Source organism: Chiloscyllium plagiosum, unplaced genomic scaffold (assembly GCF_037043375.1).
Source record: "Chiloscyllium plagiosum isolate Xiang-an unplaced genomic scaffold, Cpla_swu_hap1 HiC_scaffold_8, whole genome shotgun sequence".
NCBI classification, from domain to species: domain Eukaryota; kingdom Metazoa; phylum Chordata; class Chondrichthyes; order Orectolobiformes; family Hemiscylliidae; genus Chiloscyllium; species Chiloscyllium plagiosum.
The window spans coordinates 6,770,857-6,793,602 of record NW_028270146.1 but is presented as its reverse complement, the minus strand read 5'-3'; the positions used below and the strand labels follow the sequence as shown (position 1 = coordinate 6,793,602).

Below are 22,746 nucleotides of genomic sequence, written 5' to 3'. Positions count from 1 at the left end.
CGGAGGGTCAGTGCTGAGAGAGTGCTGCACTGTCAGAGGGTCAGTGCTGAGGGAGTGCTGTACTGTCGGAGGGTGAGTACTGAGGGAGTGCTGCTCTGTCAGAGGGTCAGTGCTGAGGGAGTGCAGCACTGTCCAAGGGTCAGTGCTGAGGGAGTGCTGCTCTGTCAGAGGGTCAGTGCTGAGGGAATGCCGCACTGTCAGAGGGTCAGCGCTGAGGGAGTGCTGCACTTTCAGAGGGTCAGTTCTGAGGTGAGTGCCACATTGTCCGAGAGTCAGTGCAGAGAGAGTGCCGCACTGTCGGAGGGTCAGTGCTGAGGGAATGCCGCACTGTCGGAGAGTCAGTGCAGAGAGAGTGCCGCACTGTCGGAGGGTCAGTGCTGAGGGAGTGCCGCACTGTCGGAGGGTCAGTGCTGAGGGAGTGCTGCACTGTCAGAGGGTCAGTGCTGAGGGAGTGCCGCACTGTCAGAGGGTGAGTACTGAGGGAGTGCCGCACTGTCAGAGGGTGAGTACTGAGGGAGTGCCGCACTGTCAGAGGGTGAGTACTGAGGGAGTGCTGCACTGTCAGAGGTCAGTGCTGAGTGAGTGCCACACTGTCGGAGGATCAGTGCTGAGGGAGTGCTGCACTGTCGGAGGGCGAGTACTGAGGGAGTGCAGCTCTGTCAGAGGGTCAGTGCTGAGGGAGTGCAGCACTGTCCAAGGGTCAGTGCTGAGGGAGTACTGCACTGTCTGAGGGTCAGTGCTGAGGGAGTGCCACATTGTCGGAGGGTCAGTGCTGAGGGAAAGCCGCACTGTCAGAGGGTCAGTGCTGAGGGAGTGCCGCACTGTCAAAGGGTCAGTGCTGAGGGAGTGCTGCACTGTCAGATGGTCAGTGCTGAGGGAGTGCTGCTCTGTCAGAGGGTGAGTACTGAGGGAGTGCCGCACTGTCAGAGGGTCAGTGCTGAGGGAGTGCTGCACTGTCGGAGGGTCAGTGCTGAGGGAGTGCTGCACTGTCAGATGGTCAGTGCTGAGGGAGTGCTGCACTGTCAGAGGGTCAGTGCTGAGGGAGTGCCGCACTGTCAGAGGGTGAGTACTGAGGGAGTGCTGCACTGTCAGAGGTCAGTGCTGAGGGAGTGCCGCACTGTCGGAGGGTCAGTGCTGAGGGAGTGCCGCACAGTCAGAGGGTCAGTGCTGAGGGAGTGCCGCACTGTCGGAGTGTCAGTGCTGAGGGAGTGCCGCACTGTCGGAGGGTCAGTGCTGAGGGAGTGCCGCACTGTCAGAGGGTCAGTGCTGAGGGAGTGCCGCACTGTCAGAGGGTCAGTGCTGAGGGAGTGCCGCACTGTCGGAGGGTCAGTGCTGAGGGAGTGCCGCACTGTCAGAGGGTCAGTGCTGAGGGAGTGCCGCACAGTCAGAGGGTCAGTGCTGAGGGAGTGCCGCACTGTCGGAGTGTCAGTGCTGAGGGAGTGCCGCACTGTCGGAGTGTCAGTGCTGAGGGAGTGCCGCACTGTCGGAGGGTCAGTGCTGAGGGAGTGCTGCACTGTCAGAGGGTGAGTACTGAGGGAGTGCCGCACTGTCGGGGGGTCAGTTCTGAGGGAGTACCACACTGTCAGAGGTCAGTGCTGAGGGAGTGCTGCACTGTCAGAGGGTCAGTGCTGAGGGAGTGCCGCACTGTCGGAGGGTCAGTGCTGAGGGAGTACCACACTGTCGGAGGTTCAGTGCTGAGGGGGTGTCGCACTGTCGGAGGGTCAGTGCTGAGGGAATTCCGCACTGTCAGAGGGTCAGTACTGAGGGAGGAGAAAGTGAGGTCTGCAGATGCTGGAGATCAAAGTTGAAACTTTATTGCTGGAACAGCACAGCAGGTCAGGCAGCATCCAGGGAACAGGAGATTCGACGTTTCGGGCACAGGCCCTTCTTCAGTACTGAGGGAGTGCCACACTGTCTGAGTGTCAGTGCTGAGGGAGTGCGGCTATGTCAGAGGTCAGTGCTGAGGGAGTGCCGCACTGTCGGAGGGTCAGTGCTGAGGGAATTCCGCACTGTCAGAGGGTCAGTACTGAGGGAGGAGAAAGTGAGGTCTGCAGATGCTGGAGATCAAAGTTGAAACTTTATTGCTGGAACAGCACAGCAGGTCAGGCAGCATCCAGGGAACAGGAGATTCGACGTTTCGGGCACAGGCCCTTCTTCAGTACTGAGGGAGTGCCACACTGTCTGAGTGTCAGTGCTGAGGGAGTGCTGCTCTGTCAGAGGTCAATGCTGAGGGAGTGCCGCACTGTCAGAGGGTCATGCTCTCAAATGATGTTAAACCATCTTGAAGTTTACAGATGATCCCAAGTTGGGTGGTGGGGGGAGAGGGGAGCTGCTGGGGAAGAGGGTGAACTGTGATGAGGATGCAGAGATCCTTCAGCATGATCAGGAAGTTGGGTATGTGTCCAAAGCAATGGCAGATGCAGTATAATTTGCATAAATGTGAGGTTATTCACTCTGGAAGCAAGAACGAGGCGGCAAATTACTGTCTGACTGGCTGTACACTGGGAGAGGGAGTGTGCAGTGGGATCTGGGTGCCCTTGTGCACCAGTCGCTGAAGGTAAGCATACAGGTACAGCAGGTGGTAAAGAAGGCAAATAGTATGTTGGCCTTCATTGAGAGAGGGTTCGTGTACAGGAGCAGGGATGTGTTGTTGTGATTACACAGGGCCTTGGTGAGGCCACATCTCGAATACTGTGGGCAGTTTTGGTCTCCTTTTCTGAGGAAGGATGCCCTTGCTCTCGACGGAGTGCAGCGAAGGTTTCCCAGGCTGATTCTGGGGATGGCTGGACTGACGAATGAGGAGAGATTGACGAAGTTAGGATTGTTTTGGCTGGAGTTCAGATGAGTGACAGGGAATTTAATACAGACATATAAAATTCCAAATGGGTAGATGAGGGGAAGATGTTCCCGACGGTGGGTGTGTCCAGAACTAGAGTTGCAGTCTGAAGACTCAGAGTGAACCATTTAGGACAGAGATAAGGACACACTTCTTCACCCAGAGAGTGGTGGGCCTGTGGAATTCATTACCATGGGAAGTAGTTGATGACGAAACATTGGAACGGCCAGATATAGCACTTGGGGGTGAATGGGACCAAAGGGAGAAAACAGGATTAGGCTATTGAGTTGGACGATGAGCCATGATCATGATGAATGGCGGAGCAGACTCGAAGGGCCGAATGGCCTCCTCCTGCTCCTATCTTCTATGTTTCTGCGTTTCTATTCTACCTGCTGTTTCAGATGGATATAAACAACTCAACGGCACTACTTTGAAGGAAAGCAGGTGGATTATTTTAGTATTTGCCTTGTCCCAGGCCCCGAACCAAGACCATAAACGCCAGTGAATATAAAACAAAGGACCGCGGATGCTGGAGATCTGAAACAAACAAAAACAGAAATTATGGAGAGTCTCTAAATGCTGCCAGACCCACTGAGATTCCCCAGCAATTTCAGCTTCCTCCAAATCTGCCTGTGATACGGGCAGCGTGTAATGCACAGTAGGTTGTCTCTTGTGCTCGGAACATCTTGGAAGAAATTCATTCTCCTCTTCAGGCGGCCAAGGCTTCGAGGCAGTGAACTCCGAAAGAACCGCGGATGCTGTCAATCAGAGGTAAACGCACACACCAGCCCATGAGCTCTCTTCCTCCATTTTAGGTCCAGTGAGATTCCTTTGCTGTCTCACGTCCACATACCAGCAGCAACTACCATGGCTTGCTGGCCTGGATCCTGAAGAGACGTTGAACCGTTTACCTGAGGCTTGGCTTGGTGTTAGGGTTTTACTGTGGGCTGATGGGTTCAGTGCTGAATGACACCATGCAATTGCCTTCACTCCAGTGGCCTTCCCCAAACTCAGTCAGCCTGCTGAGAGTGTCCACTTCCATCGGAATACCGTGCAACCTGTGGTCTGCTTGCCACATTTTCCAGTGAGTAAAGCCAGATAAGCATCAGCTACTGGGTGCTTTTGCATGGTTACATCATTAATCCCACTTACCAAAACGGTCTCTCAGCATCTCATTAAAGGTTAAACCAAAGTCACATTCCTCTGCCAGTCACCTTCATCAGTCAAAAATCCCAATATGGATTTCTCTGGTTCCTGAATTGCTGAGGAAAACTGATAGTGTCTCAGAATTACAGGAGGCTTGGGGTCATGATATTCTTTATCTAAGTCGGTCAACTCTTGAAACATTTTAGCATCTGGGGGCTCAGGAAACATTAAGGTTCCTAATAACCAAAAAGGCTGTGGGTCAATAAGCTGTCATAGAGTCATAGAGATGTTCAGCATGGAAACAGACCCTTCGGTCTAACCCGTCCATGCCAACCAGATACCCCAACCCAATCTAGTCCCACCTACCAGCACCTGGCCAATATCCCTCCAAACCCTTCTTATTCATATACCCATCCAAATGCCTTATAAATGTTGCAATTGTACCAGCCTCCGCCACATCCTCTGGCAGCTCATTCCATACCCGTACCACCCTCTGTGTGAAAAAGTTGCCTCTTGGGTCCCTTTTATATCTTTCCCTTCTCACCCTAAACCTATGCCCTCTAGTTCTGGACTCCCCGACCCCAGGGAAAAGACTTTGCCTATTTATCCTATCCATGCCCCTCATAATTTTGTAAACCTCTATAAGGTCACCCCTCAGCCTCCGACGCTCCAGGGAAAACAGCCCCAGCCTGTTCAACCACTCCCTGTAGCTCAAATCCTCCAACCCTGGCAAGAAATTTGTAAACCCTTTCAAGTTTCAAATTTGTAAACCCTTTTTCTGAACCCTTTCATGTTTCACAACATCTTTCCGATAGGAAGGAGGCCAGAATTGCACACAATATTCCAACAGTGGCCTAACCAATGTCCTGTACAGCCGCAACATGACCTCCCAACCCCTGTACTCAATACTCTGACCAATAAAGGAAAGCATACCAAACGCTGTTAGAATTACTCGTTGTTTTTCATCTGCCCCAAAGCCCAGAAAAAACCAACACAATCTTCCTACTCACTGGCCCCAGTCTTCAACCGGAGGATTGAATGAGTCAGGCTTCCCAAATAACAGCATGACGCCAGGAATGCTTACCCTCAACTCAGAGACAGCTGTTGCGAGTGAATTTCTTTGGGAATGTGCTTTTTCCACATTGCCACTGAAATAACATCCCAGAGGCTGGTAACCCCATCACCAAGTCCCCCTTTTACTTACACGTGGAGAGTCCCTGGCGCTGATCCAGCTCCCTTAGAGTGAACAGAATATTGGACAACATTTTTCATATACTTTTTAATAGTCATCTGAATTGAGGAGATTCTATTTTTTTGAAACACACTCCTGTTTACATCTGTCAGCCAGGGCTCCCTGATTGGACCAGGTTAACAGCCCCAGTCAGGGAACTCAGACTCCATAAGGACCACCTGTCTGACCTCGTTACAGTGGATACAAGAAGGCAGAAGCTTGATCATGGATTTTTTTTTAACAGGAATCACTGGTTCATTTCTAATCTCACAACATCACACCATTTTAAATGGCATTCACAGCTATGGTGACGATTTCAGAACAAATCCTACACTTAATTCACCAACAGCGAGTAGGCAATTGTCCAGATGGTGTGTTGTTTAGGAATTAGTTGCTGTTCAATTTCTGAGTTTGTGCAACTGTCCACAGAGGATGATAATGGGCAGATACCTGCAAACCTCACTGAGCTATGGGGTTCCCCCTCCCTCTCCTGAAGGGGCTGACTCTCACTGGGGCACGGGGTTCCCCTCCCTCTCCTGAAGGGTCTGACTCTCACTGGGGTGCGGGGTCCCTCTCCCTCTCCTGAAGAGGCTGACTCTCACTGGGGTATGGGGTCTCCCTCCCTCTCCTGAAGGGGCCGACTCTCACTGGGGTATGGGATCCCCCTCCCCCTCCTGAAGGAGCTGACCCTCACTGGGGTAGGGGGTCCCATTCCTGAAGGGGCTGACACCTGCTCCTCAGCACTGACCCTCCGACAGTGCGGCACTCCCTCAGCACTGACCGTGCGACAGAGTGGCACTCCCTCAGCACTGACCCTCCGACAGTGTGGCATTCCCTCAGCACTGACCCTCCCAAAGTGCGGCACCCCCTCAGCACTGACCCTCCGACAGTGCGGCGCTCTCTCAGCACTGACCCTCCTACAGTGCGGCACTCCCTCGGCACTGACCCTCCGACAGTGCGGCACTCCCTCTGCACTGACTCTCCGACAGTGCGGCACTCCCTCAGCACTGACCCTCCGACAGAGTGGCACTCCCTCAGGACTGACCCTCCGACAGAGTGGCACTCCCTCAGCACTGACCCTCCGACAGTGTGGCACTCCCTCTGCACTGACCCTCTGACAGTGTGGCACTCCGTCAGCACTGACCCTCCGACAGTGCGGCACTCTCTCAGCACTCACCTGCCTAAAGTGAACCTCTGACAGTGCCCACTCCATCAGCACTGACTCTCCGATAGTGCCCACTCCATCAGCACTGACCCTCCGACAGTGCCCACTCCAACAGCACTGACCCTCCGACAATGCAGCACTCCCTCAGCACTGATCCTCTGACAGAGCGGCACTTCCTCAGCACTGACCCTCTGACAGTGCCCAGTCCATCAGCACAGACCGTGCGACAGTGCCCACTCCATCAGCACTGACTCTCCGACAGTGCAGCACTCCCTCTGCACTGATCCTCTAACTGTGCGGCACTCCCTCTGCGCTGACCCTCCGACAGTGCCCACTCCCTCTGCGCTGACCCTCCGACAGTGCCTACTCCCTCAGCGCTGACCCTCCGACAGTGCCCACTCCCTCTGCACTGACCCTCCAACAGTGCCCACTCCCTCTGCACTGACCCGACAGTGCCCACTCCCTCAGTGCTGACCCTCCGACAGTGCCCACTCCCTCAGCACTGACCCTCCGACAATGCCCACTCCCTCTGCACTGACCCTCTGACAGTGCCAACTCCCTCAGCGCTGACCCTCCAACCCAGCGGTGCCTTTTTACTATGGACCTTCCGACAGCACTCTATTATTGGATTTAGACCTGAAATATTAACTTTGTTTCTCTCATCACAGATCCTGAGAGACTGAGTTTCTCAAGAGAGCGGTCTGATACTAGCTGCCTGCTCTTCTTCTCGTGTGTCAGGAACTGATTGAGGGCAGATATAATTAACACGGTGCAGACCCCACGTTGGTGACCTTGCCCTGATATGAGGTGTTGAGATTATGTTTGGGGATAAATGTGGGGAGTGTAGGTGAGTCCCTGGGCCTGGTATACACTATCCAGTAGGCACCTTGGTGAGGACTGCACCGTGGGTGAGGACTGCACCATGGGTGCAGATTGGGAGGTGTGCTGTCTGGTGTTTTCAGTCACCTTGTGATTTTTGCCTGTGGTTGGGGCATTGCAGTTCCAGCGTTGGTGACACGTGTGTGCTGATTGTAGCATTAAGTGAAAGATGGATGGTGACTGTGGAGTCGCATTATGGGCTGTCCCGGGATGGGGAGCTCGGGGACGGAGTATCCCAGGACAGGCAGCCCTGGGATGGGGAGTCCCAGGTTGGGGAGTCCGGGGATGGGGAGCTCAGGGACAGGGAGTCTGGAGATGGGGGAGTCCCAGGATGGGGTGTCTGGGGATGGGGCGTCCCGGAATGGGGAGTCCGGGGAGGGGGAGCCCGGGGATGAGAAGCTCAGGGATGGGGGAGATTCAGGAAATGGTCACGATCAGCAACCTGCAGACTGTCCATGTTTTGAAAGGGTGGTTTGGCTGATTTTGATGGATAATCCAGCTCCTGCTAGCTGACGAATTCTGTACCTTTACAGCTATCAGTACTGTCAGCGGGACTGTCAGTGCAGCACCATCCACCTCCGAATAGACCCTGCCCAGGGCTCTCTGTCTGTTTCTCTGAGGAACAAGGCTGCAGACCTCCGTCAGTACTGGTGAGGAAGGAGTCAGACCCTATATTTGAGGTGAATGAGAGGTTGCCGAGTGAAAGAGATAGTTCGCAAAGAACAGCATGTACCAGAGTGTGAGGACCAGAACACAGCTGTTTGACCATCGTGTGCCTCTCTGCTCCCCACCTACACATGCATTTGTCCAGACACATCTTAAATGAATCTACAGTGCCTGCCTCTTCTCGGGACCACCACCCTCTGTGTGAAGTACATGCCGCGTGTATCCCTCTTAAACTTTCCACCTCTCACCTTGAAAGCATGACCTCTTGTTATTGAATCCTTCAACCTGGGAAAAAGCTTGTCTCTATCCACCCTGTCTATACCCTTCATGATTTTGTAAACCTCAATCAGGTCCCACCCATCCCCTTTTTTCCAGTGAAAACAAACCTAACCTACTCAACCTCTCTTCATAACTAGCACCTTCCACACCAGGCAACATCCTCGTAAACCTTCTCTGCACCCTCTCCAAAGCGTCCACATCCTTTTGGTAATGTGGCGACCAGAACTGTACACAGTATTCTAAATGCGGCCAAACCATCATGTACAATTTTAACATGACCTGCCAGCTCTTATACTCAATACCCCGTCCGATGAAGACAAGCATATCACATGCCTCCTTGACCACTCTATCCACCTGTGCAGCAACCTTCAGGGTACAATGGACCTGCACTCCCAGATCGCTCTGCTCATCAACTTTTCCCAAGGCTCCTCCGTTCATTGTATAATTCACTCTAGGATTAGACTTGCCTAAATACATTACCTCACACTTGTTTAGCACTTCAGTCACAGTGGTTCGATTCCACCCTCGGGTGACTGTGCAAACCCCGTACAGGCATTCTCCTTGTGTCTATGTGGGTGTCCTTTAGTTTCCTCCCGCAGTCCAAAGATGCACAGGTTAGGATGGATGGGAAATTGCCCGGTAGTGTTCAGGGATATGTGGGCTAGGTGGATTAGCCAGGGGAAATGTAGGGTAGGGTGGACTGGGTCTGGGTGGGATGCTCTTCGGAGGGTCAGTGTGGACCCGGTAGGTTGAACAGTCTGCTTCCACACTAAGGATTCTATGAATTGCGTATCTTGCCGAAGTCAAAATGCTCAGTGGTCCAACCTCCCCTGCGGTCAGAGACAGAATGCTGCAGAGTTACAAAACCCATTTGTGAAGAAAATCTCCTCCTCGTCCCAATAGTAAATGGAATACTGTTTCTCTTTGAACTCTGACCCCTTCTAGTCTTTTCCATAAAAGAAAGCCTCCAATCAAATCTATTTTCACCTTATAGGCAGCAGAAAGCTGGAGCATGGAGGAGTTTGAATTGAATTAGCTTTATTGTCACGTACTCAAATGGCAAACCACTGTTGGAATATTGTGTGCAATTCTGGTCTCCTTCCTATCGGAAAGATGTTGTGAAACTTGAAAGGGTTCAGAAAAGATTTATTAAAGGATTGGATGCCCTGGGGGCAACAAGCATGTTTCCGCTGATGGGTGAGTCCCGAACCAGAGGACACAGTTTAAAAATAAGGGGTGGGCCACTTAGAACAGAGTTGAGGAGAAACCTCTTCGCCCAGAGAGTGGTGGGTGTGTGGAATGCTCTGCCCCAGAAGGCAGTGGAGGCCCAGTCTCTGGATACTTTCAAGAAAGAGTTGGATAGAGCTCTTAAGGATAGTGGGTCAAGGGTTATGTGGATAAGGCAGGAGCAGGATACTGATTGAGGATGATCAGCCATGATCATAATGAATGGTGGTGCTGGCTCGAAGGGCAGAATGGCCTACTCCTGCACCTATTGTCTGTTGGCACAATCTTCCTCAGCAGCTTCAGTTGTGAATTGAACAGGAGAAAGTAAAATACAGCCACACAGTGGGAAAGAATCACCATCTTTAACTCAAAACACTGACCTGAGCTAAGATCCAGAGCAAACCTGCATCAACGACCAACCCCTCACCTTGCTCACATCTCAGGAACAGGAGGTGAAAGAACTATAATTAATTGTCAATAGTGAATGAAGCAAGTTTAACATTTATGACGAATTCAGGGACCCTGATACAAGTTACCGGTTCAAAGGGAAAAGGTTTCCATGAGGTCTCCAGGCATTGTGTGTCACAAAGGCACCCAGGAAGATGTGAACCTGATTGTGTGCACACAGAGACTGACAGCTCTCAGTTCCTGCTGCATCCCCACACCAACTAATCAGCACCCTCCTCTCACCTCAAATTGGTGTTCCCTTTCTAAAAGTTGGATTGTTGATCACACAGCATTGCCCTTTTGTGAAGGGCACTACTTGTCACTGGCCACTCGGGTGTTTTCCTATCTTCCTGGTGGTGGAAATTGGATAAAGATTCGTGCACCTTGTGTCTCTCAGTGTCTCACACCTGCACACACACACAACATGGGTGCTGGGGAAAAAAATAAGCACGACCACAGTTAGGCAGTAGTGTGGGGGTTAAACAAAGGAAAAAAACCAAAAGGGTTATGGGTGCTGGGGAAAAAATAAGCAAAAGAGAAAAAAAAGAAAAATAAAGAGGAAAAGTTGGATTGTGTGCACTGGGCCAGTGGCATAATGGACAACACATCTGAGTTTGGATGAAAACATTGCTGGTTCAAGTTCTACCGGGCTCAAGTGCGACAGGCTACTTTTCCCTGATGTCTGTCAGGAGCTGCAGGGCCTGGATCAGTGCATTTGATTCAGTCCCTACCCTCCCCTTCACTGTTTGATCACACAGCACTGCCCTTTGATGTGAAGGGCACTGCTTGTCACTGGCCACTCGGGTGTTTCCTTGCTTCCTGGTGGTGGGAATTGAATAGAGGTTTGTACACGTCGTGTCTTTCACATGTAGCCAGACCAGTCGGAGTTCCCTTCCTGAAGGATATTGATGATCCACAGATAAATACATGGTCACCAGCACTCATTTCACACTGCAGATTTACTAACTGAATTTAATTCTATATTCCACTAGCTGCCGGAGTGGGGTGGGATTTGAACTGGTGACTCCAGATCATTAGCCTTGGTTCTCTGCCATGCTCAAGCAGTGATCTTACCATGAGACAAAACAGCAGAAGCAGACCATTCAGCCCATCATGTCTGCTCTGTCATTCAATGAGATCATGGTTGCTCTACGTAAAAGTCTCTCCTGTGGTATTTGTTATGAGCAACTTACTGTCAACATCAATTTCAAACTGCTACATTGAGGTAGCATCTCTCATGGTTATACAGTCGAAGGGGAGTTAAATTAAAAGGCTTTCATCACATGGCACTGTTAGAACCTGAGGCAGCTGTGCTCTCTGGCTGTGAATTAACAACATTTCAGATTAAAACACACTGTGACTGAGATTTTGTTTACTGTGAGAATGCTAAGGTACTGAGTCAGAATTTCCAGAGGACCTGGCCATTTCTGTAAAAGGTGCAGGAAAGAAAAAGTTGCATTTCACTGACAAACAGCAGCAGTTCAGGACATTGCCAATCACTTGGCAAAGTGCTTACTGGCACAGTTAGAGCAGCCAATTACACAGCAAGCTCCCATAGACCAAACTGAGTTAGTATCGAGCAAGGACTGAGGTAGCACCTTTCACATCATAAAACCTGGTCAGGTTCCCCACAGGAACACTACAAGATCAAATCTAATAACAAGCCACAGAAGGACAAGTGGCTAAAGGCCTGATCAAAGGGCTAGGCTTGGTGCAGTGTCTGAAAGGAGGAGAGGTGGAGAGCTGTCGGGGTGAGGTGAGGTAATCTCAGAGTTTGGGTAGTAGTCAGCTGAAGGCACAGTCATCGTGCGGCAAGTTAGCTTTTTATTGACTCATTGTACATCGCTGGCTGGGCCCAGCATTTACTGCCCGTCCCTAGTTGCCCATTGAGAAGGTAGGGGTGAGCTGCCTTCTTGACCTGCTCCAGTCCATCTGCTGTGGGTTGACCCACAATGCCCTTAGGGAGGGAATTCCAGGATTTTGACCCAGCGACACTAAAGAGACAGCAATATATTTCCAAGAGGAGGCAATGGTCTAGTGGCACTATCTGGACTATTAAGCCAGAGACCCAGGTAAAGTGCTGGGGACCTAGGCTCAAATCCTGCCATGGCAGATGGTACAATTTGATTTTGGTTTTAATTCCTCCTGGAATTAAGAGTCTAATGATAACAATGAATCCTCTGCCAATTGTCAGGGGAAAAACCGATCTGTCCTTTAGGGGAGGAAACTGCCATTCTCATCTGGTCGGGCCTACATGTGACTCCAGACCCACAGCAATGTGGGTGACTCTTAACTGCCTCTGGATAATTAGGGACGGGCGATAGATGCTGGTCTATCCAATGACACACTCATTCTGTGAGTGAATTATGAAAAAGGCATTCTCTCACACCCTTGGCGTGTGTCTGTCATGGTCAAGATTGCACTGAAATAGTCGCATGTCGAGGTAATAAAGGCATAAATGAGCATTCCAGCAGGACGTGGAACAGAGATGGCTGAAGCCCAGTGATTTGGAGTATGTGGAAATGGGTGGGTGTTAGTAAGGAGATGAGTATGTAATACCTAGGGGAGGATGGGTACTTAGCTCATCTTTTCTTAAGCAATTGGAAATGTGGTTTTCCAGTTCAAAACAGAGAAGTTAATTACCAGGTTTTCTCATGTATAAGAAAGAGTTTTATTACTCATGCATTGTTTATTAAACACACTCACACAAACACAGGCAACAAGTTTAAAAGGGAGGGATTGTCTGGTACAGACAGGAAGAATAAAGAAGTTGAAGACCTTGAGGAATTAGCTTTTTAACCTAGGGACCACAGTTTATTATTGACTGGTATCCTCAGCAGTGGCAATGTTTATCTAATTTGCTGATCAACGGTTATTTTCTCAATTTGTTTTATCGCCAGGCCCAGTTTTCCGTGATGAGGAGAGAGCAGGGAAGTGAAGTAAACATTTCTTGATGCTGACTCGGATAAAATGGTAATTTCAGTGGAGCTGGTTTCCTTTATTCCAATTGGGTCTCCCAGAGTTCCCTCAATCTGAGGTCGGGTGGTCACCGCAGCCCTTCTTGGTCAATATTTATCTTTTTTAAAATCTAATTTAATCCATCAGTAATAACAATAAGATGATGGATGCTAAATATTAGAAATTTAAAGTTTACAAAATGATGAGCGGCATAGATAGAATGGACAGTAGGAGTCTCTTTCCCAGGATGGAAATGTCAATCACTAGGAGACATAGATTTATGGTAAAATGGGGAAGTTTAAAGGGGATGTGAGAGACAGGTTTCTTTACACAGAGAGTGGTCAGTGCCTGGAATGTGCTGTCACACAGATACGTCAGCATGGGAAATCTGACAGGAGCTCTCCGATCTGATGTGGGGTGTCAGAACGGAACCCAGTTCCTTTAATGTTCATCTTTTTTGAAACTAAAAAGGCATCACATGTAGAAGTTGGAGGAAGAGAGAGAGAGACTGTGTGTGTGTGCGCGTGTAAACACTGAAACCAACATGATCTAGGGGAAAGCTGTCACACTCATTATTTATTTAGACTTTGAGAAGTTGTGACAGCAGTATGAATTTTTGATTGTCAGTGTGTGCTTTATAATTTCTGCTATTGACTGTACTTGCATACCATCAATCAGGCACAATATGGTAAGGCAGAATCAGTATTGCTACATGGCTCTAACCACATGGAGGTTCTCAGTCAAACAAACCACCTGGCTTCCAGTCTTGCAGGAGCTCTCTGCACCTTTGGATAATTTCAACCTTTTTCAGACTGTAAGGTAGAGGAAAAAAAATGTGACAGTTACCAACCACAGCAACAGCTCAGTATCAAGAGTATCCCCACTTTGGATTTTCAGTATTTCATATTACGAAGAGACTACATTTTAAATGGTGGAACCATACATAAATGACTCACATTTACACTCATTCCCCTGAGTGCAAGGCAAGTTAATAGGAGACTTGATCAGAGACAAAATATAAAACAAAAACTGAAGATCTGAAACAAAAACAGAAACTGCTGGGGAAACTCATTTGTTGGGAGAAAGCAAAGTTAACATTTCGAGTCCAGTGTCTCTCCATCAGAATTGGATCAGAGGTGTTTGGAATCAGGAGGCTGCTTTGGTTACAGTAAAACTGTCACCAGTGTTGGGGTGGGGGTTCAGGTAAGCAGGAGATGCAGACATAACCCACTGGCAACAACAACACACAATTCATTGAAGTTGAAAATGGAAAGCTCCAATGGTCAACTGAACAGGACACAGTACAGGACACTGTGCAGTGGGGAAATGAGCAGAGGATCCAGCCGTGAGCAAATAAATATGACAATAGCCCTGCTCACTCTCTGGCCTCACTGTCTTCACCAGCATTGCCAGAGTCAGATATTAGGAAGATTACTGCTGGTACTCTCTGGTCACGGTGAAGAATTGCTGCAGGAAAACTGAAGGTTCTTTAGACTCCTGTCTGGATCCCAGTTGATGAACCACTGGATAAGGCAGATCCCAGAACAAAATCTAGCTCGATAGATCACTTTTATTCTGCTAACTTTTAACATGGCGCAAGTTTATTATGCAAAATTAACAACAAGAGAAAAAGAGGAGCTATTTAAAAATAACCCGGTTTGAAATATTTCAAAACACACCAAAAACAAAATCCTTTTTACTCCCCAACACCAATATGTAACTGTGAATCAAATGTTTCTCCCTGTCCAATCTGAAAATTTCACTTAACTGCTTAATTCCCTGGAGCATTGGAGGCTGAGGGGTGACCTTATAGAGGTTTATAAAATCATGAGGGGCACAGATAAGATAAATAGACAAAGTCTTTTCCCCAGTGTACAGGAGACCAAAACTAGACGGCATAGGTTTATGGTAAGAGGGGAAAGATTTAAAAAGGATCTAAGGGGCAATTTGTTCATGCAGAGGGTGGTCCGCGTAATGAATGAGCTGCCAGAGGAAATGGTGGAGGCTGGTACAATTACATCATTTAGAAGGCTTCATGATGGGTATATGAATAGGAAGGGTTTAGAGGGATATGGACCGGGTGCTGGCAGGTGGGACTAATTTAGGATATCTGGTCAGTATGGACGGGTTGGATTGAAAGGTCTGTTTCTGTACAACTCTAAACTTCTTCTCAGTTCCTGTACAATGAGCTGTGATGCCTTTGCCATGAATATACTCATAACTGAGAGCTCAGACTTCCTTAGCTTTGAATAAGCAATGCAGAATAGGGGCGGCATGGTGGCTCAGTGGTTAGCACTGCTGCGTCACAGCGCCAGGGACCCAGGTTTGATTCCAGCCTCAGGGCAACTGTCTGTGTGGAGTTTGCACATTCTCCCCGTGTCTGTGTGGGTTTTCTCCAGGTGCTCCGGTTTCCTCCCATAGTCCAAAGATGTGCAGGTTAAGGTGGATTGGCCATGGGAAATTGCCCATAGTGTCCAGGGATGCGTAGGCTAGTGGGATCAGCCATGGGAAATGTGGGGTTACGGGAGATGTACTCCTCAGAAGGTTGGTGCAGACTCGATGGGCCAAATGGCCTCTATCTGCACTTTAGAGATAAAGACAACAGACAATAGGTGCAGGAGTAGGCCATTCTGCCCTTCGAGCCTGCACCACCATTCAATATGATCATGGCTGATCATCCTTAATCAGTATCCTGTTCCTGCCTTATCTCCATAACCCTTGATTCCACTATCCTTGAGAGCTCTATCCAACTCTTTCTTAAATGAATCCAGAGACTGGGCCTCCACTGCCCTCTGGGGCAGAGCATTCCACACAGCCACCACTCTCTGGGTGAAGAAGTTTCTCCTCATCTCTGTCCTAAATGGTCTACCCCGTATTTTTAAGCTGTGTCCTCTGGTTCTGGACTCACCCATCAGCGGAAACATGCTTGTTACCCCCAGGGCATCCAATCCTTTAATAATCTTATATGTTTCAATCAGATCCCCTCTCAGTCTTCTAAACTCAAGGGTATACAAGCCCAGTTGCTCCAGTCTTTCAGTGTAAGGTAATCCCGCCATTCCAGGAATTGACCTAGTGAACCTACGCTGCACTCCCTCAATAGCCAGAATGTCTTTCCTCAAATTTGGAGACCAGAACTGCACACAGTACTCCAGGTGTGGTCTCACCAGGGCCCTGTACAGCTGCAGAAGAACCTCTTTGCTTCTATACTCAATTCCTCTTGTTATGAAGGCCAGCATGCTATTAGCCTTCTTCACTACCTGCTGCACCTGCATGCTTACCTTCATTGACTGGTGTACAAGAACACCCAGATCTCTCTGTACTGCCCCTTTACCTAAATTGATTCCATTTAGGTAGTAATCTGCCTTCCTGTTCTTGCCACCAAAGTGGATAACCATACATTTATCCACATTAAACTGCATCTGCCATGCATCTGCCCACTCACCTAACTTGTCCAGGTCACCCTGTAATCTCCTAACATCCTCCTCACATTTCACCCTGCCACCCAGCTTAGTATCATCAGCAAATTTGCTAATGTTATTGCTAATACCATCTTCTATATCATTAACATATATTGTAAAAAGCTGCGGTCCCAGTACTGATCCCTGCGGTACCCCACTGGTCACTGCTTGCCACTCCGAAATGGAGCCGTTTATCACTACTCTTTGTTTCCTATCAGCCAACCAACTTTCAATCCAAGTTAGTACTTTGCCCCCAATACCATGTGCCCTAACTTTACTCACAAACCTTCTATGTGGGACTTCATCAAAAGCTTTCTGAAAGTCCAGGTACACTACATCTACTGGATCTCCCTCGTCCATCTTCAGAGTTACATCCTCAAAGAATTCCAGAAGATTAGTCAAGCATGATTTCCCCTTCATAAATCCATGCTGACTCTGACCTAGCCTGTTACTACTATCCAGATGTGTCGTAATTTCATCCTTTATAATAGACTCCAGCATCTTTCCCACCACTGAGGTCAGAGTAACTGGTCTATAATATCCTGCTTTCTCTCTCCCTCCTTTCTTAAAAAGTGGTATAACATTAGCCACCCTCCAATCCGCAGGAACTGATCCCGAATCTATCGAACTCTGGAAAATAATCACCAACGCATCCACGATTTCTCGAGCCACCTCCTTCAGTACCCTGGGATGTAGACCATCAGGCCCCGGGGACTTATCAACCTTCAGACCTAACAGTCTCTCCAACACCAATTCCTGGCAAATATAAATTCCCTTCAGTTCAGGTCCTTCAGCCACTGTTACCTCTGGGAGATTGCTTGTGTCTTCCCCAGTGAACATAGATCTGAAGTACCAATTCAATTCTTCTGCCATTTCTTTGCTCCCCGTAATATATTCCCCTGTTTCTGTCCTCAAGGGCCCAATTTTAGTCTTAACCATTTTTTTCCCTTTCACATACCTAAAAAAACTTTTAATATCCTCCTTTATATTTTTGGCCAGTTTACCTTCATACCTCATTTTTTCTCTGCATATTTCCTTCTTAGTCATCCTCTGTTGTTCTTTAAAAGCTTCCCAGTCCTCCGTTTTCCCACTTATCTTTGCTATGTTATACTTTTTCTCTTTTAACTTTATATGTTTCTTTACTTCCCTCGTCAGCCACGGCCACCCATGCCTCCTCCTGGGATCTTTCTTCCTTTTAGGAATGAACTGATCTTGCAACTTCTGCATTATACACAGAAATATCCGCCATTGTTCCTCCATGGTCATCCCTGCTAAGGTATTGCTCCATTGAACTTTGGCCAGCTCCTCCCTCATAGCTCCATAGTTCCCTTTATTTAACAGAAATATTGTCACTTCCGATTGTATCCTCTCCCTCTCAAATTGCAGATTGAAGCTTATTGTATTATAGTCACTACTTCCCAATGGCTCCTTCACTTCGAGGTCCCTGACCAATTCTGGTTCGTTACACAATACCAGATCCAGAATTGCCTTCTCCCTAGTCGGCTCCAGCACCAGCTGTTCTAAGAATCCATCTCTGAGGTACTCCACAAAGTCTCTTTCTTGAGGTCCAATACCATCCTGATTCTCCCAGTCTACCTGCATGTTGAAATCCCCCATAACAACTGTAGTAACATCTTTGCGACAGGCCAATTTCAGCTCCTGATATAACTTACATCCGACTTCCAGACTCCTGTTTGGGGGCCTGTAGATAACTCCCAAGAGGGTCTTTTTACCCTTAGTATTTCTCAGCTCTATCCACACTGACTCTATATCCCCTGATTCTAGGTCCCCCCACGCAAGGGACTGAATATCATCCCTTACCAACATGGCCACCCCACCCCCTCTGCCCGTCAGTCTGTCCTTGTGATAGCATGTGTAGCCTTGAATATTCATTTCCCAGGCCCTGTCCACTGAAAGCCACTTGATTTTATGATTCAATTCAGATTTTTTAACCAAAAACTTCTGCAAGTTTTCACAAACTGAAGAAATGCAAGTCCTTAGCTGATCTGAACGATCTCCATTCCTAGGATTGCACATATTCTTAATCCCAATCAGATATCCTCTCAAATTAACCCAAAAGCTTTTGAATTAAATTTAAAACAAAAACTTGATTCATCGTAGATTCTGTTGCAGCTTACTCCCACAGCATAAACAAACTCCCATTGACACTCCAAGAGGCCTTGCAGTCACCTGCAGTTCTGGCTGCGTGGGCCCTCAGTGTCTCCCGAGAGGGGAGTGTCAGGGATTTTCACGTTGTTAACTCTTACCTATCATTCAGTGGTTAGAAGAGTCCGTTCACTTCTTCTGTTTCTGGGTCCAAGTCAATGTCATAAAAGCAGGGTCTGGTTGGCAATCCTGGCATGGTGCTCATCTATATCACACACACACAGACTGGGTTAGTACATCATTTGGTACAAATACATGATTATCCCTCTGGGTCGTGATGGAAGATTCTGACATAGTGTTTATATCACCGGACTGGCTATCCAGAAGCCCAGGCTAATAATTCAGGGACACACCAATTCCACTCCAATAAAAATTAATACACTTACTGACCCTAACAATGACTGTCAGAAAACTCCATATGGTTCATTAATGTCCTGTAGGGAAGGTCTCCTTACCTGGTCTACATTTGCTCCAGACCCACAGGAATGTAGCTGACTCTGAAATGACCTCAGTTCAGGGGCAATTAGAGACAGACAACCAATGGACACCCACATTCAATGAGAGAGTAAATAAAAAGACTGTATATACCATGGATAGTTCATCAGCAAGATGGTGTTTCCTCACACTTTCCCATCAGCCATGGAATCACTCAGGACAGCTAACAAAGTCAGGTATTTTAATATGTCACCCTGCTTCTCTTCCTTCCCAATTCAGCTGGTTTCATTTCTCCCTGAAACGTTTGAGCAGTTAATTATCACAGAGTGGATTGCTATAGCCATTTCAGGGGGCTGAGAATCAATCACATCGCTGCGGGTGGACTAGGGGAAGGACGGCAGATTTCCTTCCCAAAAGGCTACCAGTGAATCAGATGGGTTCAAATGATGATGTTTCTAACAGTCACCATCAATTCAATTTTGGATTTGTTAACTGAATCTAAATTCCACCAGCTACCATGGTGAGATTTGAACCCTCGTTTGCAAGATATTAACCTGACCCTCTGGGGAGTTTACCAGTCCAGTGTCATTACCATTAAACCACCATCTCTCCAAAGCTAGGACAGTTCTCACCTCAGTATAATAAAATACAACATGGAAAAAAAACTCCAACATAGACCCCACACTTTGTAACATTGCCCTCAGCTGTGGAGCAGCACTTCAGTGGGTATCTTACATGTTTGGTTACCTTGGAGATGGTAGGGAGGGGGGCAGGTGTGTGTGTGTGAGGAAGTGGTTTTGATTAAGACATTGAACAGCACTCGCTATTTAATAGGGCGTCCATTACACAATTCTCTTTGTCCTTGTATGATGAAAAACTACGAGGTACAAAGACAGTTTGGATCAGCAGATCTGATTTCACTGGCTTCAGGCTGGAATGAACAGGGAAACTCGTGTTGATTATGTATATCCAAGTTTAAGCTACACCTCAACTCTTGAGCAGAAAGCGTGACTTTGCCAATCAACCACAGGTAAAAAGACACCCAGCCTCTCAATGATTTGTGTGGAATATATCATTGTGCAGGCAACTGGGTTTCCTCGCTTCCCTGAGCTTCAACAATGCCCAATGTGTCACCCCGAGCAATGGAATTAACAAACCTTTCAGCATCTCTGCTGCAGCCATTACCTGTCTGTCTGTCTCAGTGAAACAGGAGTCTCAAACAGCAACACTGATATTGTAACTTAATCTCATGTTTCATGCCATTTAATTTGCAGCTCTTTCCAAGCCCACCCTCTCTATCCGCCCCATGGGACTGTGTGGTGTTAGGCCAATTAACAGGTTTATCTTCTGATTTCTTTGTGCGTTAGCTGCAGAAGATAGCAGCAGTGTACAGCTTTCAATGCTAGCTTTCAGGCCGTTCCAGTCAGCTCATTCTTGAGAGCTGCTGCTTTCAGTTATTAAAAAAATAACTCAACACATTGCATTTATGCAACGTCTCTAAACGTAAGCTGTTAGGAATGCCTCTTGATCCATCATTCTACCCAGCACCACCACCAATGCCCAGGTGTGAGTTACTGTGGGCCAGCTCAAATTTGCAACCACCCATTGAAATGCACAGAGTCAAACAAAGGAGCACAGTGACTCTGTCAGACTCAGTGATGCCCAAAGGTACCACCAGAGGGAGTGACCTTGACAAGCAAACAGACAAGGAGCTGGGGATCAGAGCGTGGCTCTTTCTGAAAGGCAGCATAGATCCAAGGATGGACAATGTAGATGGACAAAAGGACATGGATATTTATGTCAATAAGTCGCTGAAGGCCAACAGCTAGTTGCAGCAAGCTGCTAGGAAGGGAAATGGAATGTTAAACTTCATTGCAATAGGATAGGAGTACAGGAGCAGTGAAATCCTGCTTAAATTGTACAGGAGAAAGTGAGGACTGCAGATGCTGGAGATCAGAGCTGAAAATGTGTTGCTGGAAAAGCGCAGCAGGACAGGCAGCATCCAAGGAGCAGGAAAATTGACATTTCGGGCATGAGCCCTTCTTCAGGAATGAGGAAAGTGTGCCAAGCAGGCTAAGATAAAAGGTAGGGAAGAGGGACTTGGGGGAGGGGCGTTGGAAATGCGATAGGTGGAAGGAGGTTAAGGTGAGGGTGATAGGTCAGAGTGGGGGTGGGGGCGGAGAGGTCAGGAAGAAGATTGCAGGTTAGGAAGGTGGTGCTGAGTTTGAGGGTTGGGACTGAGACAAGGTGGGGGCAGGGGAAATGAGGAAACTGGAGAAATCTGAGTTCATCCCTTGTGGTTGGAGGGTTCCTAGGCGGAAGATGAGGCGCTCTTCCTCCAGCCGTCATGTTGCTATGGTCTGGCGATGGAGGAGTCCGAGGACCTGCATGTCCTTGGTGGAGTGGGAGGGGGAGTTGAAGTGTTGAGCCACGGGGTGGTTGGGTTGGTTGGTCCAGGTGTCCCAGAGGTGTTCTCTGAAACGTTCCTCAAGTAGGCGGCCTGTCTCCCCAATATAGAGGAGGCCACATCTGGTGCAGCGGATGCAGTAAATGATCTGTGTGGAGGTGCAGGTGAATTTGTGGCGGATATGGAAGGATCCCTTGGGACCTTGGAGGGAAGTGAGGGGGGAGGTGTGGGCGCAAGTTTTGCATTTCGTGCGGTTGCTGGGGTAGGTGCCGGGAGTGGAGGTTGGGTTGGTGGAGGATGTGGACCTGACGAGGGAGTCACGGAGGGAGTGGTCTTTTCGGAACGCTGATAGGGGAGAGGAGGGAAATATATCCCTAGTGGTGGGGTCCGTTTGGAGGTGGCGGAAATGACGGCGGATGATACGCTGTATATGGAGGTTGGTGGGGTGGTAGGTGAGGACCAGTGGGGTTCTGTCCTGGTGGCGATTGGAGGGGCGGGGCTCAAGGGCGGAGGAGCGGGAAGTGGAGGAGATGCGGTGGAGAGCATCCAATACCGAACAACCCAGATGGCCGCCTTCTTCAAAGACCGCAATTTCCCCCCAGACGTGGTCGACGATGCCCTCCACCGCATCTCCTCAATAGTTTCAGAGAATGAGAAGTGATTTTACTGAAACATACAAAATACTTCAAGGGATGGACAGTGTTAATGCAGGTAAGGCGTTCCTTTGGGTTGGGGAGTCCAGAACCAGACACACCATTTAAAACTAAGCAGGAATGCCACTTAAAATTGAGATGAGAAGACATTTTTTTAAACTCAGAGGGTTGTGGACCTTTGAAACTCAAAAAACGGAGACAATAATTTCTACTTGAGCACTGCTCTCCCAGCTGTGTGTGTACTATAACTGGCAGTTGAAAGGAACATTCCCTCAAATCAAATTCCACTATATTCTTTGCAAAAGCAGAGAGTCAGTCTGCCCTGTTACAACAGGGGGATGTAGGTAATGGAAATGTGGAGCTGGTTTAAGGAACAGATATTGCGTGTCCTTGGTAAGTATATCCCTGTCAGGCAGGGAGGAAGTGGTAAGGTAAGGGAACCGTGGTTTACTACAGAAATTGCATCTCTTGTTAAGCAGAAGAGGGAGGCTTATGTGTTGCTGAGGCAAGATGGTTCAGAAGAGGCGATGGAGAGTTACAGATCAGCGAGGAAGGATTTAAAGAGAGAGTTAAGAAGAGCAAAGAGAGGACACGAGCAGTCTTTAGCAAATAGAATAAAGGAGAACCCGAAAGCTTTCTATAGGTATGTGAGGAATAAAAGGATGATTAGGGTAGGAATCGGGCCAGTCAAAGACAGAAGTGGGAAGTTGTGTGTGGACCCTGTGGAGATCGGAGAGGTGCTAAACGAACATTTCTCATCGGTTTTCACTCAGGAAAAGGAGAATATTGTAGA

The 22,746-nt window shown here is 48.4% G+C and overlaps 1 protein-coding gene across 2 annotated transcripts in view; it reads right to left on the bottom strand.

Moving 5' to 3' along the window:
• Positions 1-12,545: 12,545 nt before the first annotated feature.
• Positions 12,546-22,746, bottom strand: part of mthfd1b (methylenetetrahydrofolate dehydrogenase (NADP+ dependent) 1b) — a 97,394-nt gene continuing 87,193 nt past the window's right edge. For both annotated transcript variants that reach the window (XM_043696891.2, XM_043696890.2), the window contains exons 27-28: positions 18,560-18,663; positions 12,546-13,646 (exon numbers count right to left, since the gene is read on the bottom strand). In XM_043696891.2, coding sequence (XP_043552826.2) covers positions 18,574-18,663 — 90 coding nt within the window. In that variant the 3' untranslated portion in view covers positions 12,546-13,646; positions 18,560-18,573. The remainder of the gene's footprint in view (positions 13,647-18,559; positions 18,664-22,746) is intronic.